The sequence below is a fragment of the Poecilia latipinna genome, unplaced genomic scaffold (assembly GCF_001443285.1).
Source record: "Poecilia latipinna isolate Pla-1442-1.1 unplaced genomic scaffold, P_latipinna-1.0 Scaffold1540, whole genome shotgun sequence".
NCBI lineage: Eukaryota > Metazoa > Chordata > Actinopteri > Cyprinodontiformes > Poeciliidae > Poecilia > Poecilia latipinna.
Window position 1 is genome coordinate 26,599 of NW_015114156.1, and position 12,075 is coordinate 38,673.

Consider the following 12,075-nt stretch of genomic DNA (forward strand, 5'->3'; position numbering starts at 1 on the left):
TGGACCCGCCCTCCGTCCCGTTTCTGCTCTTCCACCACCAGGGATGCGCCTGTTGATGTGCGCCACACCAGAGGCTGTAGGCCACATGACGTCTCCATGCAGAGTTTCTGTTAGCTTTTGTTTTTTTCTTTGTGATTTTGGCCTGCTTGTCCTGTTTTTGATTCTTTTGCAGTACGTAGACTCTTTTTTTATTTATTTTAAATGGTAGTGTCTCTTGAAGGTGATAAGTGATAACTGTGCTTACATAGTTATCTTGGGAGAACGTCCGTGGGCTTTTTTGAGGGGTGATCTGTGTTTATTGCTTTAATGCCTGCTAGTTTAATGTGCCTAACATCCTGCAGCCAAGAAATATAAAGACTATCAGCTTGTTAAGTAAGTTTTTAAATAGGAAGTCAGTTTCTTTTCATGGTGTGGATGTGGCATTTAACATAATCAAAAGAAAATCTATCTACAGAAGACCTTGTGTATTTCTTCTCATCTGGGTGATCAACTTGTGCTCTTATGAAAATAATCAGTTTGAGTTTTTAGTTTTTGTGCAAATTCTGAATATAAGAGTTTGATGTTTTAATTTAACTTTACATTAAAAGCTAAAACTTTGCTTTTCTATTTTCCTTTGAACAGCAAAAGACACAAGTGAGTTTATGAGAAGATGTCTCAGAACAGGTAAAACAAACATGATACAATTGTGTGTGTGTGTGTGTGGGGGGGGGGGGGGTGAAATTCCAGCATATTTATGGCAGAGGTATGGAAACAGTACTTGTGATGAAAGAGTTTTTGTTATTTAGCCTATTTTTTATTTCTCCTTGTTAGAAGAGGTTTGATGTGGTAATGTTTGTTTATTTATTTAAATCTAGAATGACTTTTTTTTTCCAAGTCAGGGTTTATTTATACAGCACATTCAACAGCCTCAGTTTCACAACAACCACATCACAGATAGATAAATGATAAAATAGAAATAAAATTACATTTAAATATAATAAGAGAAATATAAAATTGGCAGAGATACCAAAAGCTACTAATATGATTAAAACCCCCGAAATCTTGAAATTTAGCTGCAGCAATTATATTCCGTCCTTTACCTTTTCTCTTTAGCTGTTAAAGTCCAGGGAGGACAGATGAGTTTTCAGTCTGGACTTAAACTGACCTACTGACAGAGTTTAACAGACAGAGGGAGACGATCCACAGACGAGCTGCAGCGTTTTGGACGCTCTGGTCCAACACTAAATACAAAGAGTTACAGTAATCTATTGTAATCTTTTCTACAGATGGAAACTACAGACTCTGTGTCAGTATGTCGCAGATACTCTGACTTACATCGTAGCTGTGAAGGATTTCTGTGAGATGTTCCCTGGATGGAAGAAATGCAGAGAGAAAGAGGTGGAGGAAATCAAAGATATCAAAAGAAGGGCTGATGAGATTAACTCGTCTTTCACAATGTCAGAGGGCAAAGAGAAGAGCTCTGAGAAACCTGTGAGCACATTAAAAACAAAAAGTGTTGAAGAGCTTGAAAATGTACTTGGTGAAGTGCTGAAAGAAACACTGAAGGGTTTGGAGAAACTCAACAGCTTCTTGGATGCAGTGGAGAAGCTGGCAGTCACATCTCTGCAGGTTTTCACTGAGAACCAGATATTGATCGTGCCTGAAGGAATCAGGTTTGACAAAGTTCAGGATCTGATCAAATCTGCCCGATGGATCTGCCCTTTAATACTGGAGTTCAAACGAGACGCAGCGGCTTTCTTTGTTCCCACAAGACACAACGTGGAGGTTCTGCTGTACCAGCTGGAAAAACACATAGACACCAGCAAGAAGATCTTTCAAAGCTTTGCTGGCAGGTACATTTGTCTTAATAAAGTAATAAAGTAATTAAGTATAATAAAGTATATTAATATACTTTCAAAAGGAACAAGAATTCAGACTTTTTCTGTCTTCCACAGCCTCAAAATTGACATTTCCCTGGGAATAACAGAGGACATTGCTATTGAATGTCATTTATCTGATGATGACATGCAAAAAATGACTGATCAGGTCAAACAACTCGATAAAATCAGGCAAGATCCAAACCCCCAATAACTACATTATGACTTAAAGATTTTCCCAAGTTTTCAAATGGAAAAACTTATAAAGACAATTTTCTTCCCCAGGATGGACGACGACTTCCGGATGATGTTCCTGTTCCAGAGGATCAACTATTCAATTTTTGTTAAGAAGTACAATGATGAGCTTCCTGAGATGCTGCAGTTTCTAGATCAGATTGAACAGTGTGCAGTTCAGTTAGACAGAATGAATAAGGGAGCAAAGATCTCCAGTGTGGCTGGGAGCTCAGTGGGAGTAGTGGGAGGAATCCTGTCCATTGTTGGTTTGGCTCTAATTCCAGTTACATTTGGTGTGTCTGTAGGGTTGACCATTGCTGGTGCAGCTGTGGGAGGAACTAGTGGACTGAACAGCTTGGTAACCACCTTAACAGAGGTTGGAGTTAATAATACACAAACAAAAAAAGCGAACACAGCCTTTCAAAGATTCATGAATGCTGTTCAGAGAATCCAGGATTGTCTGGAAGAGGCGGCTAAAATACCATATGCTGAAGTTACACAAAGCACTAAAAATGTGTTTTACATGGCAGGCCAGACTGCTTGGAAATCACGTGGTATTGAAAAGGCTGGTGACTTCATTGTTGATGTCGCTGCTGTTCCAAAAGCAGGTAAAGTTGCACTACAGGAAGGAAAAGCAGTGGGTTCTGTATCCAATGTGGCCTCAGATGTTCCTGAAATTGCTCAGGCAGCAGTTAAAGGGCCTCTTGCTCTCTCCAAGTCAGCCAGAGTTGGCTTTATTGCAGTCAATGCCCTCTTCATTGGGATGGATATCTTCTTCATCACTAAAGACAGCGTGGCCCTGGCTAAAGGGACAGAGACTAATGTCTCCAAGTTCCTCAGAGCCAGAGCTGCTCTGTGGCGCTCAGAGATGGAGGCCTGGGGGAAAATCCACAACTCACTGTGTAACAGCAAACTGACCGCAGAGGAAAACAGAGAGATGCTTGAGAAGCCATTTTATCCTGTCTAACAGCAATCTGTATATTAATGGATGCATAGATATTTGCTTTGGTTGACTCCCTAAGAGAAAAACTAAAACAACAAAAAGGGTTTCAATTTGTAACCCAGTTTTTCAACAGAAAAACATTTTGTTTATAAGTATGTTAGTTTAGCTACAGGTGACTGTTAGTCTCCATTTCACCAGCATTTAATCAAGATATTCGTGTTTAACTTGTCTGCACCTTTTACCAGACTAAGTCAGTCAGTAGCAGCCATAACCTCCAGACCAGCATAACTTCTCTCTTCCCGGTGGAAAAGGTGAGAAACTCTGATCAATAAAACTCTAGTTGGCGTCACTCCAGGGACTCAGTGGGCATTTCTCTCTCTTTGCTCTTTCTACAATTACACAAAAAACTGTAGTATGTATTACTGACAGAAAGGTAAACTATCTTTATGAAATGATAATAAAAACAGCCTCCTGTCTGGACTGCAGACAGGAAGCTTGAACAGTGAGCATCCTACCTTGTATTTAAGTTAGAAACATGCTGCCACTTTCCCTCCTAACGTCTCCAGTCTTATTTGCCTAAATTAAATTTATAAAATGCACAAAGCATTTTTCTTTGGAAATCTGGGTTTCTTTATGTACATTTTGTACTTTGCCTGTGAAATTAATTTACTGAAACCTTTCAGTAAATTAAACTAAAAAACATTATTTGAAGTCCACTGTGTCTCAGGCTTTGCAGTCTTATATTATAAAAGTCAGTTGATTAAAAAGCTAAACTTCAAGAACTTGACTTATGACTTTGCAAAGAAAATTGTTTTTATCTAATTTTAACATTACACAGGTTAGTTATACTTTTACTATTTAGTTATCAATGTATGTTAAATGTCTTGTATTTAGAGGTTGTTTAGAAAGTTTCTTCTTTTTATTTTTCTTTTTGCAATAAGATTTATGCCTTTAGCAAAATGTTTAAGTTGGTTTTAATCTTGCTTCAAATAGTGAATTGGATGCTGTATGAATAATTCACTAGCAGTAAATACTGTGTTCATACCAACATTAAAATTAATCTTCAAAATTAAGGATTTGGGGAATATTTATTGGTGCATCCCTAACATACACAAGTACACAAATATTTTCTTGAGAAAATAAAAACATACACAGATTTTTACATATTTGTTAAAATAAAGTCACCATGTCATGATTTTATGTTATGTATAATTTGTGAAAATAAACTCCTCCACTCCCCCTGAGCTACTATTTCCATCTGAAGAAATTCATCACTCCCAATCAAAACCAACCAATCAGAGACAGGAGGAGAGTCTTAGCGCTGTCAATCAACTTACCATTACAGGAAAGCCGTTTATCCACTGTCATCGGTGTCCGTGCTAACTAGCCTTAACATTCATCCTTAACATTCATGAGAGGTTCTGTTAGCTGCAGCGTAGCCAAACGCAAGAGATCAGGGAGAAGTGGGATGAGCAGCACCACAAGAGTTTGTGATTGACACGCTAACACCTGCCTCCTGGCTCTGACTGTTTGAATCCAGTTAGCACTGGCTAACAGAAGAGCTACATGTTTTCCACAGATTATCTCCCATGCAATATCACGACACAGTGACAGCTTCAACAAATATCTAAAAACACTATCATAAGTTACATAGTGCTGCATTAGACATTATTAGAAAGACACAACAAAACATTATGTTTATGTTATTGTAGAAAACACCACACATTTCTTGATTTAAACTAAATGTTTAACAGGTTGAGTAAAACAAAAACAAATGTACACACCTATTATAAAGATGCCTAGTTGCTTGCCAGGAAAAGTTCAGGAGTGTCTGGATGCAGCTGTTGAGGAGAGAAAACAAAATATAAGGAGAAAGAAACATAAACACCAAAACATGCAAGTCTTCCAATGATTAAATCAATCATTTGGGGTGGGGGGCTGGGAGGAGTTCTGTTCTAAAGTACTCTCCTCCCCCCCAGGCGACATTTCCCATATTAAAACCCCAAGCTTGACATGGACAGTATATTTACCGAAGTTAAATGGCCACCTGCTTTTATGTTAACAACCGGGACATCAACTCATGTTTAGCACATAAGACAACTGCAGCTTGATATTTTTAAAAGCAGGACTGAGACATAAGTAGCATGACGCCATGAACGGTTAGCTTTCACGCGCCCAGTTCAGTTTGACTTGAAAAAATGGCCGGTACTTTGAGTTCGGTAAAATACATGAATAGTAATACACCGCGTTTTACTTTTATAATACACAAGCAAACACAGCATTGTAAAATATATACCATTTTGTTATTAAAAAAAAAAAGACTGCAAAATAATTTGCAATTATAGACTGCGCCAGGATTCTCACGAAGTCAAACGAAGTCAACGAGAAATATTTCAAAACTTTATTCACAGAAAAGAATGTGTTCTTATTTCTTTTACTTTACCGGGGAGGCGGCAGAAAGGTAACTCCAACTCATCCAACCGAAGTCCAAAAGATGTATGTTCCAGGGTCCGGCTAGCGAGCTTGAAATGTCGTCTGACCAGTTTTTGCGAAACTGGTCACTATAAAGAAGGTGCGGTTCAGAATAAAAGGCAGAAACTGAGACCAACTGCTCTGGTTTAACGGTTCTTAATCAGTAGCTCTGGAGAGCTGAAGGCTGCAGAACCGCAACGCTGAGAATCCAACGACATGCCTGGAGAAAGGTAAAGAAATAACTATAATTTATTTACATCTGTGATTAATTAACAGCTTCACAGCATTAAAAAAATAAAATGCACTTCTGTTCACTTGAAATTGTTTAACTGAAACTTTCTGAACACAAATCCATCATTTTTAAATTATTTTTAAACGAGAAGCAGACAGCAGATGCTTTCTGAACAAATATATTTAATGTATTTTTCTCAATATATAGGAATAACTATAGCCTGTAAATAATGATTTGATTAAAAATGATATGAATGTCTCCACTTTATTTACTCCATACTGGAAGATAACTGTTATCTAAAATCAAGCTTTGTTTTAGCCAACAATCTGCTGTGATAAAACCATCTCTCTGACACAAAGATACTGAACTTGATGTCAGATGTGCTGAATTTAAGATCATTCAAATGGTTTAAATTACATTTAGGAGAATGTGCCATGCATGAAAAAATCTAAAACATTAAAAATATATAAAGCCAGTAAGTGAGTTACATGTCAAGACAAAGTTTAAATTATGCAAATAATAAAACTGTTTTGCACTTTACTGCAGCATATAAGGTCCAACAGAAGCCAGCAGTAAAATAAATAACAACTATTAAATAGATTAACTTAGGGATGTCCAAAGTGTGGCACGAGGGCCATTTATGGTCCTCTGGAGGATTTTATGTGGTCGTCCCTGAACTCATTTCAAGAATGGACCAGATCTGGTACATGCGTCGCTTCTGCTGATTAACCATTTTTCATCTTGTGGGGAAAGATTTTATTTTATTTTTTACAGATAAATGACATAAAAAAGAGGTACAGAAATCAATTCCCAATAATTAACGATGTTTCTGCTTTCATCCGCAAATATCGACCCACTTTTACTCAAACGCAAATCATCTGGAACACCAATAAGAAAACAATTGATCCCAAAATGTTTGAAACTCTGAAAATATCACAGTTGTACAAAATAATTTTTCAACAAAAATCTGACTAGATTGTTGATTGTTTTGTTTTTTACATTTTTAGCTTATTACTGTGCAAAAAAGGCATTAAAAGTTTGCTTTAAAGGCGCAGTATTTAGGCTGTGATGACTTCCTGACGGCAGAGTGTCAGAAAGAGCAGGAGTTTCTTAAAGAGACAGAGGCCCAATTTCAGGGCATTAGATTTAAAAAATCCAATGTCTTTTAAATCATGTATGATATAAATAGCATTTTTATAACAACTGAAGATAACATAACTACTGGATTTTGCTATAAAATAACACAATGTGGCTGGAAAACACAAAACTGTGCCTTTAAAATAATTTGTGTGACATTAAAGTGCCATCAACTTTCATGGCCAAATGTTTGGACACCAGGTTTGACCGTTCCTAACAGCAAACAAGCTAATAGTTTATTCTGTTAGACTTTTTATCTCTAATATATCTATTGTTAGAGATGTTTGCCTTTGTTTTTCTTATATCTTTTTTCTAAAACAGAAACACTTCCTGTCCTACAGGTGGAGGCGGCTGCAGCGCACCTTGTGTCAGTACGTCACTGATACTCTGACTTACATGGCAACGGTGAAAGATTTTTATGAGATATTCTCAGAATGGAAGGACTGCAGGGAAATGGAGTATGTGAAAATGATGAGTATCAAAGAAATGGCTGATAAAATTGACCCCACTTTTGCCAGGTCAGAGGGCAAATGGCCGTCTTTTTGTAAATACGTCAAGAGCAGCTTGCAGCTCAAGGCGGAGAGTAAACTGTTAGATCTGGAAAAGACGCTGGCTGAAGTGCTGGAAGACACGCTGGGAGGTCTGGAGGAACTCAACACTTTCTTGGATGCAGTGGAGAAGCTGGCGGTCACTTCGCTCCATGTGTTCACTGAGAACCAGATCATCTACCTTCCTGAAAAGATCAGCTTTGATGATGTTCAGGCTGTAATCAGCTCTGCACAACAAATCTGTCCTCTCATCCTGGAGTTCAAAAGAGATGCAAAGACCTTCTTCCTCCCAAACCTTCACAATGTGGAGGTTCTGGCATTCCAGCTGCAGAATTACATCGACACCGCCAACAGGATATGTGTAATTCACAGCCAGAGGTAATTTATATTATTAGACATAAAGAATGAACTCTAATGTTGTTTTGAATAAAATAACATTTTAAGCTTTTATCTTCCACAGCGTTAACTTTGACATTTGCATGGAAATGGCTGAAGAAATTGCAGTGAATTCTGACGACCTGTGTGAAAACGACATGCAAAAGATGACAGATCAGATTAAACTACTGGACAAAATCAGGTAATTTTTAACTATTTTTTCAGTTGAATATTTGCAAGGAAGCTGGAACCTTTATAGATTATTTTAATATAAAAATACAAGTAGAAAACCTGATAACATCATTTTACACCCGGGATGGCCGGTTACATCCTGCAACTTGAAAGCTATAACGTAATTTTCATTAAAAAAATAAAAATTTCCACACATTTGTTCAAGGTGGAGTGTTTTAGAGCTCTGAATCAGGAAACAATAGAAACAACTTACCGTTCCAGAAAAACTGTTTATCGTTGAACTAACCTAGCATTCTTGAGTGCATACCCAAGAGTGATTGACAGCGCTAAGACCCACCTCCTGGCTCTGATTGGTTGTTTCTAGTTAGCTTTGAGGGAAACCAGAAATTTATTTTTTTTAATAGATTATCTCATCTTGTCAATCAATCAAATTTTATTTGTAGAGCACATTTCAGCAGCAAGGCATTTCAAAGTGCTTTTCATAATTAAAATAAAAACAGCATGTGACATTGAATAAACAGTAAGAAAGAGAAAGAGATTTTGAAAAAAAGATTAAAAGAGATAAAAACATTAAAACCCTTTTAGGACTTCAGTTAAACGTTTAACTGGGACGTTTTCTAGGGGGCTTTACATCATTAAAACGTAAACAGTGAGAAAGAGAAATGAAAAGAAATTAATAAATAGATAAAAAAGTAAAGATAAAAACATTAAAAACATCGAAGACATCAAAACCCACTCTAACCCTAATTTAGCCATAAGCAACTCTAAGCAGGTGGGTTTTAAGTTGAGATTTAAAGGCACCAAGTGTTTCAGCTGTTTTACAGTTTTCTGGAAGTTTGCTCCAAATCTGAATGCTGCTTCTCCTCGTTTGGTTCTGTTACTACCCAACTCTTGTCAGGACCAGAGTTGTGTAGTAACTAGTTACATTTACTTGAGCAACTTTTTTGTTAAGTAGTTTTACTATGCTGTACTTTTTACTTTTACATAGTAAAATTTCTGTATTTTCTACCTACTAATTGAAAATAACATATTTTAACCAAAAATTCACCAGACACAGAGACACACCTGCAGTCTTTGTTTAATTTTGATAAGTTTTTTATTGAAAGAAACTGATTTGGAAAAATATTATTTTTCCCGATTTTGTTATTTATTTGGATTGTCATTTTTGTTCTTAAATTACAAAAATTTCCACTTAACTTTACATTTTGGTCTGTCTGATTATCTAAGTTTTAAATATCAAATGATTGATAATTTGATCAGTTACGCAGTACTTGAGTAGACTTTTTACCAAATACTTTTTTTATGCCAGGTAAGATAAGTTGAAGTAGTTCTACTTTTACTTGAGTAATATTTTTGGGTTCTCTGCCCACTTCTGGTCAGGACATGGTGACAGTTTGGGGCTGTCTTCAGTCTCAGAGCTAAGTGCTCCTCCTTCATTTTGTATTGGACTTCACCAAAACAAATTTTTGTCACCAATCCTATTTGTTCTGTCTATTCACCAGATGTTTTGCAGATAATGTGGCCCTGTTCAGAATGAGTCCATAGTTCCTAATAGGAAAAAGGTTAATCTCAGAGTCAGGGATGAGGCTTGGCCTGAAGTAGAGGAGATGAATTAACTTGATGTGCTGTTATTAAAGGTGGTGGAAATGACAGATGAGTTGTCTGCACTAAGGTGTGGTGTTATTGTCACAATGAAGAAAAAGCTAAGCACAAACACACCTATTTCTCCACGTATTTATACTAGAACAGTTTGTAGAACAGTAGTCTTAATTTACTACAGTCAGTCACGAAATTAGGATTCTGTATTAGGTGCGTGGTGTTAGATTAGCTAATAGCAGCGGTAGCTAATCAACCACCGCTGTTATAATGGCTAATAGCAGCGATAGCTAATCAACCACCGCTGTTATAATGGCTAGTAGCAGCGGTAGCTAATCAATCACAGTGAATCGATAAATAACTAACTCACCGAATGTTCTGTTCTCTGTACGGAAAATGTTCGACTTTTGGGTTGTTGAATCCTGAAGCGTTCTCATCAGTTGCTATGACAACGAATGTGCGTGTAACGACGTCAACACAGAGCGGCAAAAAAAGTAATTTTGAGTTGTCCTTTAACGGTTTTTTTGCGTTATTCTCCCCTTTGCTGTGGCGCACTGCATTAAATTAATAAATGAATTGTTAATTAATCTATAAAGAATCGTCTTTCTGCTCATAGTGTGGTGCGGCTGCGCAAAATTTCCGGATGTCCGTATAACATGCACTTGTGTGAATACATTTTTTTCTTGTTTTAATGTGCGTTAAAAGTTTTAAATAATCTTCTAACAATACATTTCTTGAATTAATTATAATTATCTTGCAATTAATTATAATTATCTTGCATATAATTTTTATTCTGTTTTTTTTTTCTTTTCAATTTCATGTTAGAATTATATTTTGATTTAAAATTTGTTCCACAGGATGGACGAGGACTTTCGGATGGAGTTCCTGTTCCAGGATGTCTCTTCAGCTGGTTTCATCAGCATCTTTAATGAGCAACAACCCAAACTGCTAAAGTTTCTAGACGACGTGGAGCAGTGTGCCGCTCAGCTAGAAAAGATGAACAAAGGAGCAAAGATCTCCAGTATCACAAGCAGCTCAGTGGGAGCCGCTGGTGGCGTCCTCTCCATTGTTGGTTTGGCCTTAATCCCAGTCACAGCCGGACTGTCTGTGGGGCTGACCATCGCCGGTGTGTCGATGGGGGTAACAAGTGGAGCCAACAGCTTGGTAACCACCTTAACAGAGGTGGGAGTTAATTCTAGTCAACAGAAAAAAGCAAATGAAGTCTTTGGAAAGTTCTATGAGGATTTCCAAAAGGTCCAGGATTCTCTTGATGAGGTGATGAAACAAGTAATTAATCTGGAGCAAAGTAACATAGAGGTGTTGTTGGGAGTAGTCAGGAGTGCTCATAAACTATACACCATAGGAAAGGGTATTGATTCCATCGTTGATAGTGCTGATGTTGGTCAGGCAGCAGTTAAAGGGCCTCTCGCTCTCACCAGGGGAGCCAGAGCTGGCTTCATTGCACTTAATGTCCTCTTCCTCGGCATGGATATATTCTTTATCGCCAAAGAAAGCCTGACTCTGGCTAAAGGCAGCAAGACTAAAGTCTCAAAGTTCCTCAGAGCCAGAGCTGCATTGTTCCGCTCGCAGATAGAGTCATGGGAGAAGATCTGCAACTCTTTGTGTCAAAGCAAACTGACCAAAGAAGAAAACAAAAATATCCTGCAGATGGCATTTCTTCAAGACGACAAATAAGAAACTAGATCTGAAGGGATAAAGAGAACAAAAGTATGGATGACATTGAAAAAAGGTACATTGTGAACGGCATAATGGAGGAGCACTACTCCATGTTGAAGGTGGATTGTCAGAAAGAGCAGGAGTTTCTTAAAGAGACAGAAACCTAATTTCAAGGCGTTGAATTGTGAAGCTAAATTCCTTTTCATATTTGATATAAACAGCATTTTTATAACAACTGAAGGTAATTGGTTGTATCTTGATTGTGCTATAAAACGGCAACTTGTACCTGGGAAATTCATAATTCTGCCTCTTTAAGAATTTAGTTAATTCATTTGCAAATGAGACTATTTGAAATAATGTAAACATTTCCAGATGTGCTTGCAGAAGGAATTTGATTAGTTTTTATTTAATGTTATTTCCTCCTTATTTCTGTTTTAATGTTCACTGTAAATGAAAATGTCTCTAATTTACAGGAAAATATACCATAAAATTCTGGCAACCACAACTGCCGACATTTTACCGTAAATTAGAGACGTTTTTGTTTTTTACAGTGTAGGCCTTGATTTACAGTTTTTGCTGGTATTTCATTCATTGCTGTGGATGATTTTATATAAAGGATAAAAAAATAATGTTTGCAGTGTTATGCATTTTAGATTAAACTTTGTTTTCTCACTATATATTCCATAATCCTTCATATACATTTCAAACTAAATAGACAAACATGTTTAACTTCTGTTTGCCCTTAAAAAGACTGAATGCAGAACAATATGAGTCCAATTTGATTTATGTCTTTGTATTTATTGCTGTTAAAAC

The 12,075-nt window shown here is 37.0% G+C and overlaps 2 protein-coding genes and 1 long non-coding RNA gene across 4 annotated transcripts in view; 2 read left to right on the forward strand and 1 right to left on the reverse strand.

Moving 5' to 3' along the window:
* LOC106963488 (uncharacterized) overlaps positions 1-4,106 on the forward strand; it is a 12,976-nt gene extending 8,870 nt beyond the window's left edge. The window contains exons 3-6 of the mRNA XM_015058418.1: positions 622-663; positions 1,266-1,832; positions 1,935-2,048; positions 2,142-4,106. Of these exons, the coding sequence (XP_014913904.1) occupies positions 650-663; positions 1,266-1,832; positions 1,935-2,048; positions 2,142-3,057 (1,611 nt within the window). The 5' untranslated portion in view covers positions 622-649 and the 3' untranslated portion in view covers positions 3,058-4,106. The remainder of the gene's footprint in view (positions 1-621; positions 664-1,265; positions 1,833-1,934; positions 2,049-2,141) is intronic.
* Positions 4,107-4,607: 501 nt separating this feature from the next.
* On the reverse strand, positions 4,608-5,620 carry LOC106963490 (uncharacterized). Of its 2 annotated transcripts, none has more exons than XR_001428203.1 (2): positions 5,477-5,620; positions 4,608-4,874 (listed from the first exon to the last, which is right to left on the reverse strand). It is a non-coding gene; the product is annotated as an uncharacterized LOC106963490 (long non-coding RNA). The 2 variants fall into 2 exon arrangements; XR_001428204.1 differs by lacking the exon at positions 5,477-5,620 and adding an exon at positions 5,064-5,344.
* Positions 5,621-5,628: 8 nt separating this feature from the next.
* Positions 5,629-11,670, forward strand: LOC106963489 (uncharacterized). Its single transcript, XM_015058419.1, has 4 exons — positions 5,629-5,735; positions 7,216-7,800; positions 7,883-7,999; positions 10,443-11,670. Exons 1-4 carry the CDS (start codon positions 5,722-5,724, stop codon positions 11,278-11,280), a joined length of 1,554 nt encoding a protein of 517 aa, XP_014913905.1. The 5' UTR covers positions 5,629-5,721; the 3' UTR covers positions 11,281-11,670.
* Positions 11,671-12,075: the final 405 nt, after the last annotated feature.

Coding starts and splice junctions, on each gene's coding strand:
- LOC106963489 (XM_015058419.1), top strand. Junction 7,801..7,882: donor TGTGTAATTCACAGCCAGAG/GTAATTTATATT, acceptor TATCTTCCACAG/CGTTAACTTTGACATTTGCA. Junction 8,000..10,442: donor AAACTACTGGACAAAATCAG/GTAATTTTTAAC, acceptor TTTGTTCCACAG/GATGGACGAGGACTTTCGGA.